The sequence below is a fragment of the Moschus berezovskii genome, chromosome 8 (genome assembly GCF_049115385.1).
Source record: "Moschus berezovskii isolate FMDL1 chromosome 8, NW_MosBer_1.0, whole genome shotgun sequence".
Taxonomy (NCBI): domain Eukaryota; kingdom Metazoa; phylum Chordata; class Mammalia; order Artiodactyla; family Moschidae; genus Moschus; species Moschus berezovskii.
Window position 1 is genome coordinate 100,833,466 of NC_142467.1, and position 25,761 is coordinate 100,859,226.

Sequence of the window (25,761 nt, forward strand, 5' to 3'; positions counted from 1 at the left end):
TCTCATCATGTGTGGTGCTTGAAGGGCTGTCCGAGACCAGAGTGGTCAGGATAGCCAACTTCCTGGGATGGGTGGCAGGTGCGAGGGCTTGGAAGGTTCCGGGAAGGCTGAGGGGCTGGTGATGGGAGAGCATTTTAGGTGTACCAGGCAGTTGAAACAACAGGGATAAAGGTCTGGTGCTCTGTGAGCTCTGGGAATGCAGACCCTGCCAATCCTTGATGTTTAGCTCAGCACCTGGCACGTGGTAGTTGCTTATTAAATAATTACTAAATAAAGCAATGAATGCTGCTGCTAAGTCACTTCAGTCATGTCCGATTCTGTGTGACCCCATAGATGGAAGCCCACCAGGCTCCCCCATCCCTGAGATTCTCCAGGCAAGAACACTGGAGTGGGTTTGCTGCTGCTGCTGCTGCTAAGTCACTTCAATCGTGTCCGACTCTGTGTGACCCCATAGACGGCAGCCCACCAGGCTCCCCCGTCCCTGGGATTCTCCAGGCAAGAACACTGGAGTGGGTTGCCATTTCCTTCTCCAATGTGTGAACGTGAAAAGTGAAAGTGAAGCCGCTCAGTCATGTCTGACTCGTAGCGACCCCATGGACTGCAGCCTACCAGGCTCCTCCGTCCATGGGATTTTCTAGGCAAGAGTACTGGAGTGGCTTGCCATTGCCTTCTCTGGGAGTGGGTTTAGGAAGAAGGAAAACAGCAAGAGGGTAGAGGAAAGGTAGGCCAGGTGGTCAGATGAATCAAATTCTGGAGAACTTAATAAATGGGGCAGGAGGAAATCAAAAGGCCAATAAATTAGGTTCAACTGTATCTAATATGTAGATCCTTTTGACTTCTACAAATGGCAATTTTCTGTGACTCAGTGGAACCCAAAATTCTCAGTCTCATTTATCATAGGGAAGTACAAATCAAAATCCTGATGCGATTCCAGACCCACCAGCTTGGCTAAATGAAAGAACCAGCAGCACCGGTGCTGGCAAGACTGTGGAGCAGTGAAAGCCTTGTGAGTTGGCTGGCGTGTGTCACTGTATCACTCAGTAAACACTCTGGCTGCAAATTTGGGGCTGACCGTATGCAAATTCTATGATCCAGAAACTCAATTTCTGGTTTTATACCCTGGAGAGAGTCAAGCCCAGGGTCCCCATGTCAGGAGTAGGGGGTATGGTGACAGCATTCTAAACTGCAGATAATTCAAACACATGTCAACTAGAAGATGGATAAACAAATTATGCCACAGAGTGGAATATTACACAGCAATGGAAAAGAATGACTGTCACCACCCAAGAAAATAAGAACTCACTTCAAGGTTGAGTGACGGAATAGACGCACAGAATTCCTCCATCTGTTCAGTGTTAGAAGCAGGAAGAAATAAACTCTAGTGTTTAAAGATGCACGTGTAGCTGGGAAAATGAGAGGAGCTAAGAAACGCTCTTTCCAGAAGTGAGGGTCCGGATACCTCTAGGGTAGGGTTTTTAAATACTGTTGACAAGACGGGTCAGCTTATCCTCTGTGGTGGGGCTGCCCTGTGCACTGCGGGGCAGTGAACACTGTCCTGGATCCCTGCCCTCATGACGCTCGTACCAACACCCTTGCCTGCTCCAACTCGTGACACCTGAACGTGTCTGCAGACCTTGTTCCTGCTTGTGAACCCAGCTTCACAGGGAAGGAGGAATCGAAGAGGTACCTGTGGTTGAGGTCTGTTTTGTTCTATTAATACTTCTTGCCTTGGGTGGTGCTTACATGGGTGTGTGCACTTTAAAATCCTTGATTAATGAATGGATTGTATGTGTTCTGTTCATTTTTCTGAGGCCTGTTCCAGACCAGCTAATGAATAGAACTTGGGGAGGGGGTCCAAGGGTGTCAGCTGCCAATAAGGGGCCACCATGCACTTGAAGAGGAAGGGCTTTAAAAAATTTTTTTTGGCTGTGCCACAGGGCATGTGGGATCTTAGCTCTCCAGGGATCAAATCCACTCTCCCTGCAATGGAAGTGTGGAATCTTATCCCCTGGACCACCAGGGAAGCCTGGAAGAGGGAGGGCTTTGGGGAGAGATGCTTCAACTGGGAGATGGAGTGATGGGGCAGGGGTGGGGGAGGCAGAAGTTTGCAAATGCTCCACGGGGGGCTGCTTCTAGCCCTGTCAGGGTTCTCTACAGCCCCTGGACTGGAACTCAGGGGTTCCCCTGGACCCCCATGCCCATCCTCTCCCTGCCAGAGGTGAAGCCTGCTCCAGTCTCCTAGAGTCGACAGGGGGTTTGCTGACCTCTCTCGGGACATCCCCTCCCCGAACCTGGCTCCCTGGGTCCTGGGGGGTGGGGAAGTGGGCAGCAGGAGATAACAGAGTGCAACCTCAGCCCTGCCCTGGTACTCCTCTGGGAGCCTTGTTCTAATTATTTCCTTCCATCTCCCCTATCAGGTCCCCAAGGGGCTTGCCAGGCCAGTGAAGGCAGGGAAAGTGCAAAGTAAGCTGTAGACGGGCTTGATTTATGGGACTTGCCAGCCTCGCCCAGGCTCCTAACCTACTTAGTGAGGGCGGCAGGCCTGGCTCCCAGTGGAAAATGGTTCCTATGTGTGGGGGGTGATGGGGGTAGAGAAAGGAGCTGGGGAAGATGGTACAGCCATCAGTCCAGCCTCTGTCACCTCCTGGCCTGCTGGTGCCTTGGTTTCTCCTCTCAACCACACACATTTCTGCTTGGCAGGACTCAAGCGGGGACATGCACACAGTAAGTGCTTGATAAAAGGAGACAGTTGAGGGAAGCATTAGGAGATCTAGGGTGGGCAGAATTGGAATTCTGCTGTGTGACCCCAGACAGGTCACTTAACCTCTCTGAGCCTCAGTTTCTTCATCTGCCCACTGGGGATACCCCTAGCATCTGGGGTTGTGCCTGAAACACAGCAAGTGCTCCGGGGACAGGGGCTGTTAGCAGACCCTGGGTCCCCAAAAGGAGAGGTTGTCAGCTCTCTTAGCCCACTAAAATCTCAAAGCTTAGGCTGTGCCTAACTAAAAGTTTAGGTTGTGACTGAGTCAAAGGGCTTCCCTAGTGGCTCAGATGGTAAAGAACCTGCCTGCAATGCAGGATACCTGGATTCGATCCCTGGTTCAGGAAGACCCCTGCAGAAGGGACTGGCAACCCACTCCAGTATTCTTGCCTGGAGAATCCCATGAACAGAGGAACCTGGCAGGTTACAGTCCATGGGGTTGCAGAGTTGGACACCTCTGAGAGACTAATACTTTCACTTTGTTTGAGTCAAAACAATCCTGTCTTTCAAAATTTCAAGTCAGAATGAAAAAGTCTATTTGGTGAGACCTGGCTGCTCAGGGGATACTGCTGGAGCACCCTGTGCCTTCAGACTCCCCCATATTCCATGCAGAGCTTGTGCCCTTCCACATCCTGCCAGCCTCACTCTCCTCACCAGAGATTCCAGCAATTTTCAGCTCCAGACACTCGGGCCATCTCTTCCCCACCACGCACACAGAACCACTGTCTCAAGGAACATCTTTCATCAAGACCAGAATCAAAGCCTCCCCTCCCAACCAGTGGCCATGGGGGCTGTGCCCAGGGGTGACCCTAACATTCCTTCCACCCCAGCTATCAGCCTTTTACGAGACAGGAGAAAGTGACAGAGGAGCTGGGCTGGGAAGGAGCCTGCTGGATGAGACTCACATTGTTTCGTGGTGCATTGGGCTGAACAGGATCCTCAGCCGCCAGGGCGATGCTGCTCATGGCGATGACCATGAGAATGCACATCTCAAAGTAGCGCAGGTTCAGGATGTAATGGCACAGGCGGCGAAGGCTGTTGAGGACAGGGAGACATGCAGAGGTCCACTCAGACAACAGGCTCCTGAGCCCTTTTGTTCTGTCATCTCCTTGTATCACTTACCACTATCTGAGATCTCTAACTCCCACGGTCCCACACCCAACAGAGTATCAAGCTCCTATCCCTGGGGGCCCTCTTGGGGCAGGGGAGCCCTCCGCAGGGGAAGATAATTCCCATCTCTGTTTATAAGTTCCTATCACTTCCAAACTGCCCTCCTGGAACATCTTAACTCACAGACTGAGTTGAATACTGTCCTTGAATCTGTAGGAGATGAAAAAGTTTTCTATGCATAAAATGTCATATAGTCAAACCAAACTGGGAAATTCTGGGTTAAGTAGATTTCTTTTTTTTTTTTTAATTAGTTGAGTGACCTTAGGCAAGTTATTGTACCTCAGTGTTCTCATCAGTGAAATGACCATAATAATAGTGTCTAACTAATAAGAGTGTGAGGATCAAAAGAGTTAATATATGCCTGGTACATGGTAGGGGCTCCAAAAAGTTAGTTACTTAAATTATGAATTGCAGGCTTTATCAGTGCCTTTAATACATGAATGAGAAAATAATGAGATAATTAACTTAAGTGGATTAATAATGATAAAAACATCATGAGATTGTATGAATGGCTGCAGGGCTGAGTGGCTAAGAATAGGGATGTTGGAGTCTGTCTGCTTGGGCTCTCCCACTTGCTTGCTGTTTGACTTTAGGCAGGTGATGTTACCTCTCTGAACCTCAGTTTCTTCATCTGTCAAATGGGGATAAGCAGAGTACCAACTCCTATAGGGTTATTATGAGACAGTTTTTTTTATTTGTAAAGCATTCAGAACCATACCTGGTGCCTAGTGCCATATAAGAATTTCTTTATTAAAATAGAGAATGGCAGCCAAAAAAAAAGCAAACACACACGCTAAGTCTCCAAGAGGCAGGTTAGAGAAAGCTGTTTCTCCTGCAGCTTATTTGACGTGATTCTTCTTGGTGTCAAGAAGCATTTTGAGGGACCAGAGTTTCAAGAAACACCCTTTGGAAAAATGTAATTCCAAAACAACCTTTGAGCCAGCAAGACATAGATGTGGTAAATTTCTCCCCTAAATAATCTGGCCTCCTCAAGGCCCTCCCAAGACAAAGGGCCATGGAACTCAAAGACCATCTCTACCCAGAATCTAAACCCTCATGGAGAAGTTAGGAGCAGAGCTCAGGAACCAGGGTTGTCATGTACAACCTTTGTAAACGTTGTGCACTGTACAAAGCAGCCATTTCTACAGGACACCTCTCACAGCACAGACAGTGTAGATTTGGGTATTTATGATAACGATTTTCTAGCTGATGGCAGGAGGGGGTCTTTTCCAACAAACCAGTTGGAATCATTTTTTTGAAATAAGTACTTTACGATAAGTTTCTATCTTATACAACTTAAGAAAGGGACATCATTTTTTAATTGCTCAAAAGTTCTCTATGGACTAATGGTCTTAGAGGCCACTCTCCCCCATTACCCTTTGTCTGGGTCTGCCCTCTGGCCTGACTTTCACTGCCCCAGTGGGAGCCCTGGGCCCCCTGCCCTGGCCATGGGCCATACTCACGGGTTGGTCGTAGAGAGGATAAACATGGAGCTGTAGGGGGGCATGGGCTTGGGGCCGTCTTCCCCAGGGTCGTCTTCCTCCTCCTCTTTCTTCTCTTCCTCCTTTTTTGGCAGTGGGTCTGGGTTGGCGTTTTTGTTCACTGTTGGGACAAGAACCAACACAGGGCTCCCTCCACAATTTCCCACCTGATCTCCTGCCTAATTCCCAAAGCAGGCAATAAGCAGCTGACACAAAGTGTCTACTATGTGCCAGGCACCCTGCTATGCCATTGAATCCTCACTTGACCCTATGAGGTTGGTGCTTTATGATCCCCACTTTACAGATGAGGAAACTGAGGCACAGAGAGGTGAAGAGACTTGCCTAAGGCCACGCGGCTGGGAAGTGGCAATGCTGTAATTTGAACCTGGGCAGCCTGGCCCCTCAATCCGTCTACAGCCTTGAGTCTGCTGTGATCTTTACCAGATTTTAATACAGACCTGTCCTCAGTCCCTGATGACCTTCATACTGTCACTTGGAGGCAGGCAGGGTGGGTCCCCAAAGCCCCACTTTACAGATGGGAATACTGAGCCTCTCCCATAGCCAAAATGCAGGATTCCCCCCATTATCACCCCTCTCCTGACTGAGGCAAGGCACCACCCTCCTGAGCATTGATCCCACAGCCTAGGTGCATTATGGGTCTATGGACAGGCTGAGCCTTACTGAGCCTCAGTTTTTTCATCTGTGAAATGGGCACAATGACAAGATTTACCTTATACGACTGTGGCAAGGATTTTACAGGGTAAACTTATGGACAGCTCTTGCATAGAACTGGGATACTGCTATCATCTTAAAAATAATAAACCCAGGGGATAATTTCCAAATTTCCAGTTTGGATAATTTCCAAATTTCTCAGATTGTGGTATTACATGTGGGAGGTTTTGGGAAGAGGCCAAAACAGCCAATTCCTCAAGGTCCTAGACCTGCACTGTCCAGCATTTGAAACATGGCTAGTCCAAACTGCGGTATGCAGTGTGAAACATGCTAGATTTTCAAGACTGAGTAGGAGAAAAAGAATATAAATATATGTAATAATAATGTAAAATGCATTATTGACACAAGGAAATGTTAATACCTTGGATATAAATCAATAGCATTTGGGGTTAAATACAATTCATTATTAAAGTTCAGTTCATCTGTTTCTTTTTATTTTTTAAAACTTTTGGTCATAACCTGTGGCATGTGGGACCTCAGTTCCCTGACCAGGGATTGAACCCCCGCCTCCTGCATTGGAAGGCAGAGTCTTAACTACTGGACTGGCAGGGAAGTCCCTCTTTTTTTTGTTTTAAATCACTTATGTCTTTCTTCCTTCTTCCCCCTTGCTTCCTCTCTTTTCCTCCCTTCTCTTTTCTAACATGGCTACTAGAACGTTTAAAATTACACAGGTGAAAAAAAAAATTACACAGGTGGCCTGCATCACATTTCTTTTGGATGGCACTGGCCTAGAGAATTATCTCACTTCCCCCAAATTTCCATCAGAGGAATCTGCTGACCCCTCAGATATGGGGGCTTCCTGGCTCCCCTGTGGGAATTTGGGATGCAGGAAAATTTGCTAACCTGTTGTGTACTTGCCAGGCATCAAATCCATACCATCTCATTTAATTCTCCCAGCTGCCCCTGTGGGGGCAGGAACTATGTCTCTACCCATTTTCCAGAGGAAGCAATTGAGGCCAGAGAGGTGGAGTCACTGTCTGGAGTCCCTTAGCTGCACCTCTGGGGAGGAAGCGCAGGATGTCGGCTCCCCTGCCCAGGGATGTGTGGTGTGAGACTGGGGCTCGTACCTTGGACGATGGTGTGGTTGAGTGGGGGTGGGCAGGCCGGGGGGATGTCCACCGTGGTGTGGTCAGGTTTCCTGGCAGTCTTAGCTGAGTTGGCCTGGGTGCTGCTGGGGTTGGTGACGATAAGGCTGTTCTCAGGGGTCTTGGGGGGGCCGGGGTTGGATGGGTTCCCCGGGTTGTTGGCTGTCCGGCGGCTGACGGCATTCTGAGGGTTGGTGGCCGTGGTGGCTGGGGCCGGCATGGGGCCAGGGTCTGTGCTGTTCCCCATCTTGGCCGGGCTCTGGGGCAGGCCGGCGTGGCTGAGGCTGTCGTGGGGGCTGGCTGACTCCGCGGTGGCCAGTTTGTTATTCTTCATGTTGTCGATATCCTCGGCCAGCGGGGGGTCTTGGCGGCCCAGGTCCTGCTGGATCGGCCGCGTGGTCGACAGGTTGGGGCCCGACACGGGGACCCCGGAGCCCTGGTTCTCTCTGCAGCAGGCAGGCCAACAAAAAAGAACCCGTGAGTGAGTTAGAACAGAGAGGGGACATGTCTGGATCCTGCCTAAGATTCCACCATGTGACACTGGCTGTCGAGGGGCTGTGTTCTGAAATTCTCCTGTGCATGGTCCATTCTTGTTAAGGATCATGACGCCATGGTGGCAGGGGGGACTTCCCTGGTGGTCCAGCGGTTAAGGCTCTGTGCTTCCAATGCAGGGGATGAGGGTTTAATCCTTGGTTGGGGAACTAAGATCCCACATGTCACAAGGCGCAGCCAAAAGATGGAAAAAAAAAAAAAAAAAGACCTCATGGGAATGTAAGTGCCCACCCTGGCAGGTTTCAGCACGGTGTTTCTCCTGCCAGAAGGGCTGCTTCCTAGGAGATGAGGTTACTCCTTCATGGAGAAGTCAGAGCGGAAAAGAACTTTCTGCCAGCATCTGCATCTCTCCAACCCAAACCTTCCTGCTCCTGTCTATGTGTCTCCCATTAGCTCCTTGGCAAGATAAGGACACACCCTGCTTCCAGGGGTAGCTAAAGCAGACCCATAGATACCACCTCTTTAGTGGAAATGCCGACAGCTTTTTTTTTTTGGCCCCATCACGTGGCATATGGGATCTCAGTTCTCTGACCAGGGATCAAACCCACAACCCTTACAGTGGAAGTGCTGTCTTAACCACTGGGCCACCAGGGAAGTCCCTCCCTCTGGCTCTTCTGAAAGGCACCCCCCAGTGCTGTAGCCCAGGCCCTCCATGCCTCCTCCTAAGAGCTCACTGAGTACTTGCTGTGTGCCAGACATGACACATGTCAGCTCATCTTCAAAAAAAACCACAGGGAGCGGGTAGTATTGTTATCCCCGTTTTAAGATGAGGAAACCAAGGCCCAGAGACAGGAAGGGCCCTGCCCCAGGCTGCACAGTTAGCTGGTGGCAGACAGAGCTTGGACCCAGACCACACGGCTCCAGCACCCATGCTAACCCCCACCGACACTGCGGCTCTCTGACTAAGCAGTTTGAGATCTCCCAGGGGGTTCAGCCCACAGTAGCTGGACGCAGGGAAATCTTTGACACTCTCTGTAATGACCAACAGAGTGGGCCAGCCTCTCTTCTATTTTAACTCACTAACTTCTGGAGTAATCTTATGAGGCCCAAATGGTTACTGTGTCCATTACAGAGATGAGGAAACTGAGGCCCAAAGAAGCTGAGTCAGGTATACTAGAAAATGGTTTTGTCAGGCTATCTCCATCACACACTCACTCAAGAGACCAGAAGCGAGCCCTGAGTCTATCTAACACTTAAAAATTTTTAAAAAGTTGGCCTCTGTAAATCAACTATACTTCAATAAAAAATAAAGCAATTATCCTCCATTTAAAAATTTAAAAATTCATAAAAGAAAAGCTGACCTCCCCTGGAGGTCCTTCCATTGGCTAAACCACCAGTACCATCTTCTTTGTTTTAATTTTAGATTTTAACTTGCAAAAGTCCATGGTGTTTTTAACCAAGCAGAAGAAAGACGAGGTAATTTACTCTTGGGTTGGTGTCTCTGAGGCCTCACAGGGAGAAGGACAGGCCAGGCAAATTCCTCACTTGCAGGTGCTAGGCTGACACTTCAGAAGACTGACTGATTTGGCTTTGAGTCTCACCAAGGCCATTTGACTAGCTGTGTGACCCTCTGTAGCTGGAGTAACCTCTCTGAGCCTCAGCTTCCTCATCTTTTTTTATGCTTTAATTTTTGTCTGCACTGGGTCTTTGTTGCTGTGGGCAGGCTTTCTCCGGTTGCAGCGAGTGGAGGCTCCTCTTTAGCTGTGGTGAGCAGGCTTCTCACTGCGGTGGTGGCTTCTCTTGCTGCGGAGCACAGGCTGTGGAGCGTTCGGGCTCAGCAGTCACGGCACACGGGCCTAGCTGCTCCGCAGCATGTGGGATCTTCCAGGACCACGGGTCGAGCCCGTGTCCCCTGCATTGGCAGGATTCTTAACCACTGGACCACCAGGGAAGTTCCCCGTACCCATCTTTTGGACAAAGGGTCTTTGCAGATGTAATTAAGGATCTTGAGATCATCTGGGGTGAGGGTGAACCCTAAATCTAACGACAAGCATACTTAGAAGACAAGGGAAGAGACACACACAGAGGAGAGGACAGTGTGAAGACGAAGTCAGAGACTGGAGTGATCCTTCTGTCAGCGGAGGGATTGCAGACACCAAGGACTGCCAGCTGCCCTGGGAAACTGACACTGATCCCTGGATGCTGAGCATCAGCTCTGATGGTGTGGATTAAATGAAATAAATCTTAAACCAATATTTCCTCAACCTCTTCCACAGCCCACAAAGAGGTTGCTAACTCTAATCCCCTCCCGGTACCTTTTTAGAAGTACATCAGTTGAAAAGCTGGTTGGGGATATTTTCTCATCATTTTATATATTGTTTTAAGTAGAGCTCTACCCAAAAGCGGGCTCAGTGAAGTTTTCATTTCAAAGAGAATGTGAATCCTTTGGTCGCCACCTAGAGAGACTGTACTAAATGACACAGCAGCTGAGACCACAGCGTGCCTTTTGTTAAAGGGACAGCCCCATGCACGGGACTGAGAGCCCCTTGTTCAGATGGAAGGGGGATCTGAGGGTCTTCTGTTTCGCCTTGTTTTTGTCTCTTCTGTTGGCTCTGCTTGCCACGGAGCTTTAACAAGCTCGGCCTGCAGAGGCCTAACAGCAGTCTCCAGGATGTTTCATTTCCAAGTGTCTCCAAGGAGAACTCAAAAGGGGCAGAAACTTTGAAGTCAGGCCCCTTCCCCCTTCCCTCTTGGGGATCTGCCATCATCTGCCTGGAATAGGCAGCTGATTGCATAACGCCCGCATCCCGTTGCCAGCTAATCACTTCAGCATCTGGTTGCTAAGGATTACGGACAGCTTGCCCGGGGCATGCTCAAGTCCCTAGATCCAGAGGATGGATGGTCCTGCTTCCTTGTGCTCCACTGTCCTTAGGACAGGCGCCTATTAACTCGCTGAATCCCCATGATAGCCTCTATCTGAGATGCTGCTGTTAGGATTAGGCTCATTTTACAGACGAGGAAGATGAAGCCCAGAGAGGCAGAGGCATGGTGTTGCCCAGCTGGGAAAAGGCTGAGCTGGACTCTGGTCCTACAGCTCTTAAGCTGCAGCATCATTCAGTGAAGACCATGGGGGCAATGGATGACTTGGGGTGCATGGGACAGAGGTGCTGAGGAGATTGGCCAAAGCAAAGTGGGGATACTATAAGAATCAGTATCAAAAGACGGACCCCTCCTTTCACCCCGTCCCATGAAGGATCAACTGTGGGGCTCGGAGGTTCAGTCTCTCTCTTCTTGCTCCTTTTGGGAAGCAGGTTGTCATGGTGATGGGAGCAGGTGGAACTAGTATGCAAATAGCTGAGATATGAATTCTCGGGCGGTACAGGTCTTGGCAAAATGTCCTCTGGCTCAGCCAAATCAAGCAGGAGGCACTGCCTGGTTATCAGGGAGTGGTGGATGCCCTGCAATCCACAGATTTTTGCAGCGATTCAGAGAAAGCTCCATTTTCATTTTGGTGGTCCTGGGGTGACACTGGGCTCAGCTGCCTGGTATGAGGAATCAGGGGCCAGCAACTGTTTAATATGACAAAACAGAATGTGCTTCACTCACTTTTCACTGGGGTAAGCCAGTTAAAGTTTCAGGGGAGGGGGACATTTAAAGCTGAAGAGGAAGAGATGAAAGTAGAAATGTGGGAGCAGGGGGAAGGCTGGGGCAACAGAAAGAAAACAATTATACTTATTGTCAATGCTCTAGAGAATCAAAAACACAGAGCACGTCTGGGGAAAGACCTAAGGAATGACAAGAGCAGAAATGCAGGACGCAGGACTGCTGGGGTCATGGGCTCTGTGATAAAGGAGAACTGAAATGTCCTTTTAGTATGCTATGTCCTCGAACAAAATTTTAAATTCGCCATTCTTATTTTTCTTGGTCATGCCATGCGGCATGTGGGATAATATTAGCTAAGATCGTTGAGACCTTATTCTCTACTATGCATTGCTCTAAATGCTATATGTGGATTTTTTTTTTTTTTGGCTGCACTGCATGACATGTGGAATCTTAGTTCCCCTGATCAGGGATGGAAGTCGTGTCCCCTGTAGTGGAAGCGTGGAGTCTAAACCACTGGACCACAGGGAAGTCCCTCTTTTTTTTTTTTTTTCCAAGCAGATGAATGGCATTTCTTTTTTTTTTTCTCTTTAAAAGTGCCTGAATCTTTATGAAGTTTTATTTCCAGTGAGCATTAGAACCTTTTTTATCAGCCAAATGAATAACGCCTCTCCTGGCCAGGGCATTTGACACATCTATCAATAAAGGAGGGAGCACAGCCCTCCTGGTGTGGATTTGGGGGTGAAGGTGGGGAAGTACTTTGGAGAGAAGGGGGAGCAAGGGCCACCTGCGGGATTCAGGAAAGCTGGGTTATCACACGTCTACTATCGGCTGGTTGCCCGCTTCGAGAACAGCTTTCCCTCTCTGGGCCTCAGCTTCCCCATCTGTAAAAAGAGGCAGTTTGAGTGGACAATCTAAAGGCGATGGATTTAAAGTTGGTTTTCATGTCAACTGATGCAAGCGTCTTAATAGTAATGACGACGTAACAGCAGAAAGAGCTGAAACTCACTGAGTGCTTATCACTAGTGCTGCTACTAAAAGCAGGTAACATTTGAGCATCGGACAATCATATTCACACTAATAAGAGCTGCTATTTCCTGAACACTGATGATAAGCCAGGCACTCTTTAAAGCATTTTACAAGTATTAACTCATTTGAACTTTATATCTAATTTGTTTATTCCACAAGGCATGTGGAATCTCAGTTCCCTGACCAGAGATTGAACGCTCACCCCCTGCAGTGGAAGCACAGAGTCTTAACCACTGGACCACCAGGGAAGTCCCAGTAGGTACCATTCTTATCCCCATTTTACAGATGAGGAAATGGAGGCCCAGAGAGGGGAAGTAACTTGCTGAAAGTCACACAGCTGGCAAGCAATGGGGCAGCAGTGTGGGCTCTTCGCTCCAGGACCCTTGCCCTTCACTACCAGGCTGTGCTGCCTTTCTATCCTTGTCATTCTGCCTCCTTCAATGATAGGAGGAGGTATAAATATGAGGAATGCTAGTCATATTAATAGCACCAGTGATCCATTGGTTCTTAATTATGGTGTGCGTGTGCTCAGTTGTGTCTGACTCTTTGTGACCTCATGGACTGTGGCCCGCCAGGCTCTTCTGTCCATGGAATTTTCCAGGCAAGAATACTGGCCAGGTTGCCACTTCCTTCTCCAGGTCTTAGTCATGGAGTCCTATGCTAGACTTTCTTCTACCTAAATCCCCCTCAGTGGCCTCCCCTTTCCCGGTGAGGACTCGAGATTCTACTGACCTATTACTGTCCCTTCAATTTCTTCCACTCTTTCCTTACCTTCCAAACTGCCAACTTGCCTCCTTCTGTTCTATCTTTGGGATTTCGCATATGTTGTTCTTAGCCTAGAACACTGTTCCCTTCTGGGGAACAATGGTTTTTCAGAGGGCTGCTGTGGACCTCTGTGGAGAACTAATGCCATAATAATTAGGGGGCACTGTGAGCATTGACGGAGAAGGCAATGGCAAGCCACTCCAGTACTCTTGCCTAGAAAATCCCATGGATGGAGGAGCCTGGTGGGCTGAAGTCCATGGGGTCGCTAAGGGTCGGATGCGACTGAGCGACTTCACTTTCACTTTTCACTTTCACACATTGGAGAAGGAAATGGCAACCCACTCCAGTGTTCTTGCCTGGAGAATCTCAGGGACGGAAGAGCCTTGTGGGCTTCCGTCTATGGGGTCACACAGAGTCGGACACGACTGAAGTGACTTAGCAGCAGCAGCAGCAGTGAGCATTGAGGAAATGGGAGGCAGGTGTATAAACATCTTACCATGTGCAAGGCAGTCTCACTGGGGAAGAATTGTTCTTTTTCCTTCACGACTTTCTAATGTGCCTCACACGGGTGAAAGATCTGCTTGTAATGATCTGAACCTTTAGGTTTTTGTTTTTTTAATTCATTTGTTTATTTAGCTGCCAGATCTTTAGTTGTGGTATGTGAACTCTTAGTTGCAGCATAGGGAGCGAACCCAGGCCCCCTGCATTGGGAGCAGAGAGTCTTAGCCACTGGACCCTGGACCACCAGGAAGTCCCTGAGCCTTGAGTTTTAACCTAACTCTGTTTTACAGATCAGCATAAAGTATTTATTTATTTATTTTTGGCCACACCGTGTGGCACAGGGGAATCTTAGTTCCCTGACCAGGGATGGAACCTTTTCCCCCTGCAGTGGAAACTCGGGTTCTCAATCACTGCACCACCAGGGAAGTCCTGCTGCATGTTTTAAATACTCATTGCATCTTCCTGGAATGCAAGTATTAGACAAACTGAAGGAAGAGTAGACTAATTAACACGGAACTTCACCATTTTGGAACATCTCAACACATAGTAACTCCCTCATGTCATTTGAATTGTTGGCACCCTGAGGCAACTGACATTTGCACCTATCGCATTCATGGTGATTCTGTGCATAGGTGCCTGCATCAGAATTGCTTCACTCTGGGGGACTTCCCTAGCAGCGTGGTGTTTAAGAATCCATCTTCTAATGCAGGGGATGTGAGTTCCATCTTTGGTTGGGGAACTAAGATCCCACGTGCCACGGGGCAACTAAGCCAGTGCGTGGCAATGACTGAACTCGAGCACTCAGAGACCATGTGCCACAAGTAGAGAGAAGCCGTCTAACTGCAACAGAAGATTCCCCTCCACCATCACCCCTGCCCTGGCCACAGCCAAATAAATAAAAGGTGGTGGTTTAGTCACTAAGTCGAGTCCAGTTGTTTGGGAACCCATGGACTGTAGTCCGTCAGGGTTCTCTGTCCATGGGATTTCCCAGGCCAGAATACTGGAGTGGGTTGCCATTTCCTTCTCCAGGGGATCGTCCCTATCTAGGGATCAAACCTGGGTCTCCTGCATTACAGGAAGATTCTTTACCAACCAAGCCACCAGGGAAGCCCAAATAAATAAATATTAAAAAAAAAAAGAATTGCTTTATTCGGTTCTCTAGAGTCTCATTATTCAAAGTGCGGTCCCCCAACCAGCACTGACTCCTGCGAAATGCAGAATCTCAGGCTGCATCTGAGACCTACTTATTTAGAATCTGTATTTTCACGAGACCCTGGGGATTCTTGTACACATTTAATTTTGAGAAGTCCTAGCTTAGTATATACAGAGTATAACAGAAGCATTTAAACACATTATTAAAAACCAACATGGTGCTGACGTATGTAAATTAAATCATTATGCTATACCATTAAAGTAAAAGTGTTAGTGAATTCTCCAGGCAAGAATACTGGAGTGGGTTGCCATTCCCTTCTCCAGGGGATCTTCCTGACCCGGGATCGAACTTGGGTTACCACCTGAGACACCAGGGAAACCTAACACTTAAACCATGCTGCCTGGCAATTATATCTCAATAAAACTTGAGAAAAAGAATACCTAATGTCAAAAAAAGAAAACACAAAAACTTAGAAAAACTGTTTTTCTTTTTAAAAAAGAAAAACAACCACGATGATGTCCTAGTGGCAGGTGATAGAAAAGAACAGGATGCTAATTAATAAAAGATCATTGGCTGTTTCAACATTTAAGTTTTTGGGTTCCTCGATGTACAATCACTGTAGGATCTTCTAGGTAGTGTTATGGAATATTGTTATAAAAAAAGAGGGTGTCATTTCTGATTGGGTGAGGTTCTGGCTTGGGAGATGCCTCCAAAAGCCTTGAACCTTGCTCATCCTTCAATTCTGACCCAGAGTGGCTTTTCAACAACCGTCCCCCGCCACCCCAGCAGAATAATGTAAGGTGAAAAAATGTTTGACTCAGTAACAGCTAAAAGGATCTAAATTTCCCAAGCACTTGTGTGTCGGTTGCTTTCAGGCCCTTTGCATCTAGTACATCGTTTAATTCCCGCAATGACTCAATTAGATCCCACTATCTCCATTTTACAGATTGAGAAAACTGAGGCCCAGAGACGTGGAGTCCCTTGCCCAAGGCGACCCGCAAGCGTATGGAAGAGCCATACCATTCTGGGGGAAAGTTTTTGTAGTTTCCCTGATACAAGGGCGTGACAGTTTGCAGCTTCTGGAGCCAGATGACCTGGGTTCAAGGCCACTTATTAGCTGCGTGACTTTGGGCAAGTCAGCTCTGTCAGCTTCCCCAGCTGTGAAATGGGCCCTGGCAATGCCATCTATCTTTGCGGGTTGGCGAGAAGCTGAATTGAGTGGCTCGCGAGAGTACCAGGCAGCCAGCCGGCAGCCCTGGCCTCCACCGCTCCCACTTACTTCCTCCGCCGGTGCCTGCGCTCCTTGTCGTCCCTGCGCACGTCCGCGTCGTACGCGGGGGGCGGGCCGTGCCGGTGCCGCCGCCGCCGCTCGCCGCCGCCGTCCGGGCCCTCGCTCTCGCCCTCGCCGCCCCGCGCCGGCCGGCTGCCCTCGCGGTGCCGGGACCTCCGATCAGCCTTGTCCTCCGGGCCCTCGTCGCCCGGCCTGCGGCGCGCCCGGTGCCGGCGGGGCTCTCCGTCGGCCCCGGTGCGCGGGGACCCGCTGCGGCTCTCGCGGCTGCCCGCCTGCCGGTGCGCGTGCCTGCGGTGCGGGTCGCCTGCCTTGCCCCGCTCCGCCTCGCCCTCCCAGAACCCCGGCTGCTCCAGGCCGCCCTCCCGGGCGTGGTGGTCCGACTCGCGGCCGTAAGGCCCCTCCCGGCTCAGCTCGGCCTCCTGGCTCCCCGCCCAGGGCCTCCGGGTGTCCAGGCCCACGGCGCTGCTGGGGTCCCGGGCCCGTTTCCTGAGGAAGTCCTCGGCTCGCTGCTGCCCGAGGCGCTGGTCCACCGTGGGCTCGGCCGCCCGGCTTTTGTTGGTGTTGTTGTTACGGTTCTCCTGGGGGTCGACCACCAGCGGCCGGTCCAGGTGGGTCTTCATGTCGGGCCGCAGGTGGCGAGCGTAGGTGGCTTTCCAGCGCTCGTCCGGGTCCATCTCGTTGTAGAGCGCCTCCCGACTGGCCAGAAGATTCTGCTTCCTCATCTCGCTTGTCCGCTGCTCCCACACCGACTTGGCGGGCTTCTGGTTCTTCTGTTGCTCCTTCCTGCAAGGAAATCGCACCGGGGTTATGGAACTGCTGGGCGTCGTGGCCTGCAGGGACCAACAGGTGTGGGCCCCGGTGGACATCTCAGCTCAGTAGGTATTTCCACCTTTGTGGGTGTCTTGCTCCAAGTGGGCATTTTCACCCAGATACCTATCTCAGCCCAGTGGGCATCTTGACCTAGGTAGGCATTTCTGCTCAGGTAGGTACCTTGGCCCAGACAGACATCTTGACCCAAGTGGGCATCTCTGCCCAGGTGGGTATAATGGCCCAGTAGGCATCTCCACCTGTATTGGTACCTTGGCCCAGAAAGGCATGTTGATCTGGGTGGGGGGAAGTCTCTTGGCCCAGGTGGGATATCTTCACTTGGCTGGGTATCTCCACCCAACTAGGTGTTTTAGCCTGTGTGGAAAACTCAACCTGGCTGATCATCTCAGCCTTACGAGTCTCAGCCCAGGTGTGCATCTTGGTCCAGTAAGGTATCCTGGCCTGGCTGGGCATTTCGTCTAATGGGGGTCTCAGTCAGGTGTATGTTCATCGATTGACCTGTCTATTCCTCTTCAAGTTGTAGTACATGGCCCCTGGGGGCGGTCCTGATGTTCAGAATACTCTTAACCTCTGAGACAGCCAATCATAATGAACAGTGACCTGCAGCAGGTTCTGGAAGCCCTTGCGTAGGCACTTGAGAGTCTTGAGACAGTGTCTATCTATGCAATGGTGAAAAACACCAGTGGGATTGTTGCTGGGGGTGCCAACTGAAGCCCTCGAACATTCAGATTTTTCCAGGCATTCTGTGTGCATTGTATTTGTATACAGACCATCACCTCCTATGGGCTTCCATGTCTGAGCACGTATCTCCCTGTGTTCTCCTTTCACAGCCACCTCCTTACATTCTGGGAAAGAAAGCCCCCTCTACAATGTCCGGTGACAGTGTTGCAAAGTCCCAGGACTACCCAACAAAGGCACGATTCAGAATATCAGTGTATCAGTGTTAATGAATCTTTCTTGAATCAAAACACCTTAACTCTCACCACCTTACCACCTCCGATCCACCAGCAAATTCTGTTCACTCTTACCTTCACGATCTGTCTAAAATTCAGCTATACCCATCACCTGCTCTGGCACCACCCTGGTCCAATCCTTACTATCTCTTTTGCAGGGAACAATGCAGTCCTTTCCAACCTGGTCTCCTGCCCTTGCTCCCCTGATAGTACCCAGAGGGCACCTGAGTCCCCATTCCTCCTCAGGACCTGTCCATGTGTCTTCCCCTGGCTCAGAACAAAATTCTCCGTCTTCCCCATTGCCCCAAAGGCCCTACAGGATCTGTTCTTCACCTCTCTGCCTGTACCTCCTGCCACTCCCCCACCCCCACTCACTCTAGTTACATGGGCTTCTTTCATGTACCCTAACCACACTGGCACTGCCTCAGGGCCTTTGTACATGCTGTTCCCACTGCCTGAGATGAGCTCCTCCCTCACCTTCTGCAGGCTTTGTCACCTGAGACCGTCCCTGACAATTTCACTTAAATCATAACACTCACCACTCCTAGCCCTCACTATACACCTCAACCTCTTATTAATGCTGTATTTCCAGCAACAGTGTTGCTGGCACATAGTATGTGCTTATTAACTATTTTGTAACTGAAAGTGGGTGGGAGGGCAGAAGTACTTTTTCCTAAGGCTCAACCCAGTCAGGGACTGCTCCCTGCCCCTAAATCCTTGATTGGGAGGGTGCAGAGGCTGAGGAGCCCAGAGAGCATCTCAGCGTTGGCGGCACTTACACAGCTATGGACATGTTGGCTGCAGACAGAGGACTCACTTCTGCTACCTCTTTGGCTTTCTGGAGGGCGAGTTTCTGGTTGGCAGCCTCTTCTTCTTCTTGTTCATCCTAAAAGGCACATAGGATCCCTGTTCACAAACTATGAACTGGGCCTTGGGGCCTCATCTCTGACACTACTGTTAAGCAGGGGCATCATTTGAGATATTTACAAACAGGTCTGGCTTGGGTATCAACCAGTCAGAGCTAAGGCCCCCTAATTGGAATGTACAATTAACACATTGGTTAAGTGTACTGCTATCCCCTTCATGTCCAGGCTTGATAGCCAGCTCATTCTGAACCCTATTTTAACACACAGAAGAAAGGAAAAGGAAAAAGACTGCCTTCCATTCCCACAGTGGAGATTTTTCTGTAACTGTCTCAATGAGCTAGAAATTAATGCAAAGATTTTCCTCTCATTCTACTTCCTGGGTCATTTAAGCTCTCTGAACCAAGACTTTAAATAAAACAACAACAAGCCCCCACGTGCAGAAAAATCTGGCACCCATAGCCCATCCCATGCACTGCCAACAGCCTCCAGAAGGGGAATCAGGAGAGGAACTTAGATTCTCAGCCGGTTAGGTTCAGACAGGAGGAGGATGGGGGAAGATGTTTTATAAAATACATACAGAAAAAGACGTTTTGGGCTTTAAATCCTTCTTCAGCCTTCATGCAGGGCCTCATTCGTTAAACAGAAAAGCCAACAAAGAAAAAGCAAAGAAAAAGCAACGAGAAAGAAATGGCCAGAGACAAACCCGCCAGTAAGCAAAATCATGCGGTGGCAGGGCACCTCTCCCACCGCGCTGGGATCTCTGGGGCAAGAAGCAACCTTACCACCTCGGAAATGGTCAGATCAGGACACTGTGTCAGTGACAACACAGGGGTGGGACTTGACTGGCCCCCCACTCTCTCAAGTCCACCCCTCTCCCTGGCATCACATCCAAGCATTTCTCAGAGCTGTCCCTGGACCACTTGCCTCGGATACACTGCAAACGCACAAATGCAGATTCCCAGGCCCCCTGAAGAACCTGGCCTGGGCCCCAGCATCTGCATTTTCAGCAAGCTCCCAGGTGAGTCTGAAACATACTCAAGTTTAAGATGTGCTGCATATGGTTAGAAGCACAAATTCTGGATCCATCTGGATTCAAATAGCAGCTCCTCCTCTTTCTGCTTACCTTGGATGAGGTCTTTCTTTGTACCTCACAATCTTCATCTAAAATTTCAACTTTCCTAGACGTCCCTACTTCATATTTCTCCTTAGCACTTAGCACTAGCTGACAAGTTTCTTTCTCGTCTATCTCTTCTGCTAGAATATCAACGAAGGCAGAGATTTGTCTGTTTTATTCCTGGCTGTTTTCCTGGCCCCTAGACCAGGCCCTGTTCACAGCAGGTGCTCAATAAATGCTTTTCAATGAATAACAAGGTCTGTAAAATGGGGCTCAGAGAATTTGCCTATGAGGTTTTCTGTGAGGGCTAAATGAGATAAAAACCTATCTAACAACAGGTCCTATGATGTAGCACAGGGCACTATAGTTAATACCTTCTAATAAACTGTAATAAAAATATGAAAAATAGTGTATGTTTGTAACTGAATCACTTTGCTGTTCACCAGAAACTAATACATTATAAATCAAATATACCTCAATCAAAAAAAATTACCCATATCAGGGGCTGGGTGGGGTCCCTGCCACATTTTAATGCCCAAGAAATGCTTGTGGGATAAATGAAGGAAAGAGTGAGGATCTGGAGGACATTTCACAGGAGAGGAGCTTTCTCCCTCTCTTTCCCCACCCTCCTGGGGTACCCCCTCCCCAATGACAGCCCTTGAGGATGGGGTCTTGGAACCTAGATGAGCTCATGGTTGAAATCAGCCCCTGGAAGAGTGACGCCAGTCAGCTGCATCGTGGCCAGGACTGTGGCCGTATGCTTGGAGGTGGCAGAGATTTCCGTTTTTCCTCCAGTCAGGGCTGGGCCTGGGAAACTCTATCTCCCTCCTGCCATGGCTGGCAGATGGACGGTTGGCAAAGTCTTCTCAGTTCAGTTCAGTTCCCTGAATATGGCCTGTGTACCTTAAGGCATGGGGGATGGGGTGGTGAAGCTGAGGCAGGCCCCAGGCCTGGCCCTCCCGAATGATTCTGCATATGTTCTCTTAATGTGATAGGGCTGCAGGTGAAAGACTTAGGCTGGACCACGACCACCTCCTAACATGCCTTTGTCCCAGACATCTTCCCCTCAAATTGCAAAAAGGTGCTCGGCTTCCCTTGTGCAGTGCACTACCTGTTCAACCGTTCCTAGCAGCCCTGCTCATGGGCTATCCCAAGGGCATAAGCTGTGTTCCTGAAAGCAATGTTGCCTTCTCTGTGCCTAGCTGAGGTGGACCTAAATCCCAGGGAGTAGAGGGCTGCCCTTAGGGCATTTGGCATAAGATTTTGCCCAAATAATCCAATACTACTGGCCATGAAAGAAAACTGGGCTGCTGCTTCACATGGACAGTTTATACCCCCACACCCCAAATTCCTTTCTGATTTCATTTCCTGTGCTCTGCTCTTTGAGGGATCACACCTCTGCTCTTTCAGCTCCTAGCTATGTGGCAAGGTCCTGGCCTCTCTGGGCCTCAGTTTTCCCATCTGCAAAATGGGGATAACAGTTACTCCCTGTCTCATGCTTTCTGGTGTCTGGCATACAAGAGGGGCCATCACATTTCCTTTGGTTGTTGATAATTTTTATTTTGATCATTACCTGCTCAGCTGGGGCTCAAATGAAAGTTGGCAGGGTGTGTGGGTAAAGAACTCAGGCTCTGGAACTTGCCAACTCTGGGTTTGAATCCTAGCCTTCCCTTTCCCAGCTCTGTAAAATGAAGAGCTGTAGCTCCGATCTCTGGTCATACAAAGTGACTTACAAAGGCTCCTGTTACTGATCACTTCCTGTATGCCCAAAATTATGCTGAGCTCCTGACATGTATAGCATGATGCTTTAAATAATAGCAGCTGTCATCATCCCATCTGGGGTCCGTGATTCTGCCTTTCCGAACCTCAGTTCCCTCTTCTGCCAAAGGGAAAAAACAGTTGTGCCTGGAACCATGAGCATCATATAATTCTTTACTGTTGCCACTCAGTGGTGAAGTCCGGCAAGTTCCCAAGCTCCCGAGGACACACACTGAGCCTCAGAACCTTGTCTGGGTTACTCTCCATCTGTCCCCTCCTTCTGGGTTTAGGGTGGTGACAGTGCCTGCTAGCCTGGAGGCTGCCGCATTCCTTGGAAGTCCCTCGGCACTGCCCACTCCCTATAAATGGGCACTCTGGTGGAGTTTGCCATCTGTTTCCTGCAGCAACCCTGCTGCCTTAACCACCCCCCACCTCCGCCATCCTTTGCTATAGAAGCCACTTGATGAGGGAGAGTCTATTTTGGGGGTGGGGGAGGAGGTGCCTTTCTCCTTGGCACAGTGAAGCCAGGACAAAGGCTCTGACCCCAGCTCCTGTCCCCCACCCTGTCCTACCCCCCGCCTGGCACAGTCCTGATCTGCCATGAGCAGGTGGTAACTTTGCACAGCAACATTCTCCCACCAACTCCACCTTGGTGAGCTCCTGGGCATTGGCCAGATTATCCACCGCGATGGCCAAGAACACGTTCAGGAGGGTGTCTGCAAACGCTGGAGTCAGGGAAAGCATTGCCACATGAACCCTGATATCTGGGACTCCTGAACCCCTCCCTTGTGCTTCCCCTGCTCATCCGCCCCCCAGAGGATACAGTTTCCGAAAAGCGTCAGCACAATGAAGTAGATGGAGAACACCATGCCGCCTTGCACGCCCCCCTGAGACTTGATGCCGTCATACATGACCTCGTTCCAGTCTTCGCCCGTCAGGATCTGAAAGGGGAGGGAGAAACACACAGCCAACCCCCCCTCAACCTTGGGCCCCTCAGAGATGCAGCTGTGGAGCGGGAACCTGCCGTGTGGGCCCTTTCTCGGCTCTTGTCTCTGGGTGGGGACGGTCTTGGCTGTTTGCGAGAGGAAAGGGCTGTCCTTGCATGGAGGAGCTCTCAGTCTGTTCTAGCAAAAAGTGACCCTGGAAGAGGAGTTTCAGATCTTTCTGGTTTTCTCTGATGTGATAGGGAGATTTTGCTATAGGCTGAGTTGTATATGTTGAGGCTCTAAACCCCTTGTGTGATGTTATTTGGAGATGGGAGGGAACTAGGATGAGCTGAAGACATGATGGTGGGGCCCTCATGAGGGGATTGTGTGCTCAGTCGTGTCCAACTCTTTGTGATCCCCATGGACTGGAGCCTGCCAAGTTCCTCTGTCCATGGGATTTTCCAGGCAAGAATACTGGAGTGGGTTGCCATGCCCTTCTCCAGGGGATCTTCCTGGCCCAGGGGTAGAACATAGATCTCCTGCATTGGCAGGTGGGTTCTTTACCACTAGTGCCACAGTGAGGGGATTAGTGCCTTTATAAGAAAAAGACCCCAGAGAACTTGGTCTCTCTGCCTCTCTGTCTCCCTCTCTCCCCCTGCTGTGTGTGAGAGAAGTGAGAAGGCGGAAGAGAGTCCTCACCAGGAATCAACCCTGGATGCACCTTGATCTGCCTCCAGCCTTCAGAACTGTGAGACATAAATTTCTCATGTTGTCTATCCACTGGTACTTCTGGACCGCTATATCTGGGGGTGGGGATGGTGGTGGTACAGGTGGTCAGAGGAAGCCTCGGGTAAAGAGATGCAAGTGCTGGCAAGCAGACATGATGCTGATGTGTATGGGAAGGGCCAAAGGGATTTATATGCAGGATCTACACGGTTGTTAAAAAAATATCCAGCTTCCCTCCTCTGTGGTATTTCCATGAAAGTGAAAAAAGGTGAGAGTGTTAGTTGCTCAGTCAAGTCCAATGCTCTGCGACCCCACAGACTGGAGCCTGCTAGGCTCCTCTGTCCAAGGAATTCTCCAGGCAAGAGTACTGGAGTGGGTTGCCATTCCCTTCTCCAGGGGATCTTCCTAACCCAGGCATCGAACCTGGGTCTCTCCTGCATTGCAGGCAGATTCTTTACTGTCTGAGCCACCAGGGAAGCCCCATTATTTTCATGAGGATAAAGTGAATATGAAAGAACTCCAAAGATGTTAATCCATTAGTGTAGGGTTTTTCAGTCTTGGCACTGCTGGCATTTGGGAACTTCCTCTTAACACTGTAGGGTATTAGCAGCATCCTTGGCCTCTACCCATTAGATGCCAGCAACACCCCCACACCCAACTTGCGACAACCCAAAAATGTTTCCAGATACTTCTAGGTGTCCTTGGGGATCCCTCTTGGGCAACAACCCCTGTGCTGAAGACATAAGGGTGGTGATGACTATCAATAATCATTTACGTAAAGGCTCAGAATTTCATAGATGGTTTCCCTTTCCAACCCCCTGTCTACAGATCTCATTTAGAAGTTCCCCTTCCCCCAGGAGAAGAGAGGAGTGAAGTCACATTTTCCCATAAACTTTCTGTTCCCTAAAGAGACCGAGCCCACACGGAACAGCCCTGGAAGTCCCAGCTTGGCCAGTTCTAAACCTTGGGGCATGTGCCTACATGGGTGCAGAAGCTGGATTGGCAGGACCACCCACGGTCAATCTGTTTCCTTTGGAATATGGAATTGGGGTGTCTTCCAGTCACGGAGAAGATGGTATATTATCCGTGTCTATTATTTTATATATTCTGATGCTTTGACATATGGGAGGGGTCTTGCTGACCCTGGGGGGGAGTCAGGACTAGCTAATTCTTAGAGTTAGTAAACAACTTGCCTGTGAGTGTGGTTTGAAAAATGAAAACCAACCAATTCAGAGCCCACACTCCAAACCATCTCCACTACTGGGCTCTTACACTTATGCCAATATTCTACTGTTGGAATTAGCCCAGGGTCAGGTTCCATACAACTCAAGACAGCTCCAGGGTCTGCCGAAATCATTCAGACTAGCCAACCCTAAGCCCGATTAACCTGCCTTACCCATTTCTTCCTGTGGAAGAGCCACAATAAAGGCTCCTGCCCACACTTCCTGTCCCCCTCCTAAAGAACCCTGGTGCTTCTCCACAGGGCCCTGCATTCATGGGACCGGGTGAAGGTTGTACCTGAAAAACCGTCATTATTGCTGCTGGAAAAGTGTCGAAGTTGGTAGGAGGAGTCCCTTCATCGAAATTAAACCTGTGGAGAGGGCACAAACATTTCACGTTGGTCCCACCCTAGGTGTGTGAGGGCTTGGCTCAGTATCTTGTTTCCAGGGCAACATTTCCAGCATCTCTGTTTCCCCTAGAAGGACATACTGATGGTACCCAGGGCCCTACCCATCTGGGTGAGTGCACTGGGCATCATCTAGGCCATAAGGAAGGCAGACTGTGTGATGCAGGTGGGCCTGGGTCTCTGGATGCATTGAGCAAGGTATGGGTGGGAGGCCCTGGGCTGGACCCCAGGGAAGTAGAAGTCAAGAGAAGCTGCTGAGCACTTACTGGCCGCCGAAGAGTTGCATTCCCAGAAGGGCAAAGACAACGATGAACAGGAAAAGGAGGAACAACAGGCTGATGATGGATTTCATGGAGTTGAGAAGAGAGACGACCAGGTTCCTGAGAGATGCCCAGTACCTGCCAACAGAGGCCAGGGTTGGGGTATGGGGGTCAGGCTGGGGCCAGGGTGGCGGCAGCTGAGCCCATCTTCCCAACATGGGAAGGAGGCGGCCCCACCCCAGCTCCCAGTGCCCCCTTGGGATGCCAGGGAACCCAAAGACTTACTTTGTGACTTTGAAAATACGCAATAACCTGAGGGCTCGTAACACACTGATCCCAAAGGATGTGCCGGGTTTTATGACAGCCCAGATGACCTCAAAGATACTCCCGATGATGACCTAGAACAGAGGATCCCGGTCTTGGGTCCATGCTCCTTGCAAATGTGCCCTGGGTCTGGACCTTGCAGGAACCCAGTCCAACTCCCCGCCTCAAATGAAATCATGGTGGGGGTCTCACACACCTCTTATTCCTTCTCTTTTTTAACTTATTAACATGAGTGAAAAGAATTCCTGAAATATATGATTACAAAGTGAATGCCCATGCAACCACCATCTACGTTGAGAAATAGGGCATGTCAGCACCC

The 25,761-nt window shown here is 49.8% G+C and overlaps 1 protein-coding gene across 1 annotated transcript in view; it reads right to left on the bottom strand.

Annotated features, from left to right (window-relative positions):
* CACNA1A (calcium voltage-gated channel subunit alpha1 A) overlaps positions 1-25,761 on the bottom strand; it is a 203,883-nt gene that overhangs the window by 67,259 nt on the left and 110,863 nt on the right. Inside the window, exons 12-21 of the mRNA XM_088839319.1 lie at positions 25,404-25,516; positions 25,125-25,256; positions 24,750-24,822; positions 22,403-22,520; positions 22,228-22,295; positions 18,621-18,727; positions 16,049-16,843; positions 7,212-7,675; positions 5,395-5,533; positions 3,667-3,796 (exon numbers count right to left, since the gene is read on the bottom strand). Coding sequence (XP_088695445.1) covers positions 3,667-3,796; positions 5,395-5,533; positions 7,212-7,675; positions 16,049-16,843; positions 18,621-18,727; positions 22,228-22,295; positions 22,403-22,520; positions 24,750-24,822; positions 25,125-25,256; positions 25,404-25,516 — 2,139 coding nt within the window. The remainder of the gene's footprint in view (positions 1-3,666; positions 3,797-5,394; positions 5,534-7,211; positions 7,676-16,048; positions 16,844-18,620; positions 18,728-22,227; positions 22,296-22,402; positions 22,521-24,749; positions 24,823-25,124; positions 25,257-25,403; positions 25,517-25,761) is intronic.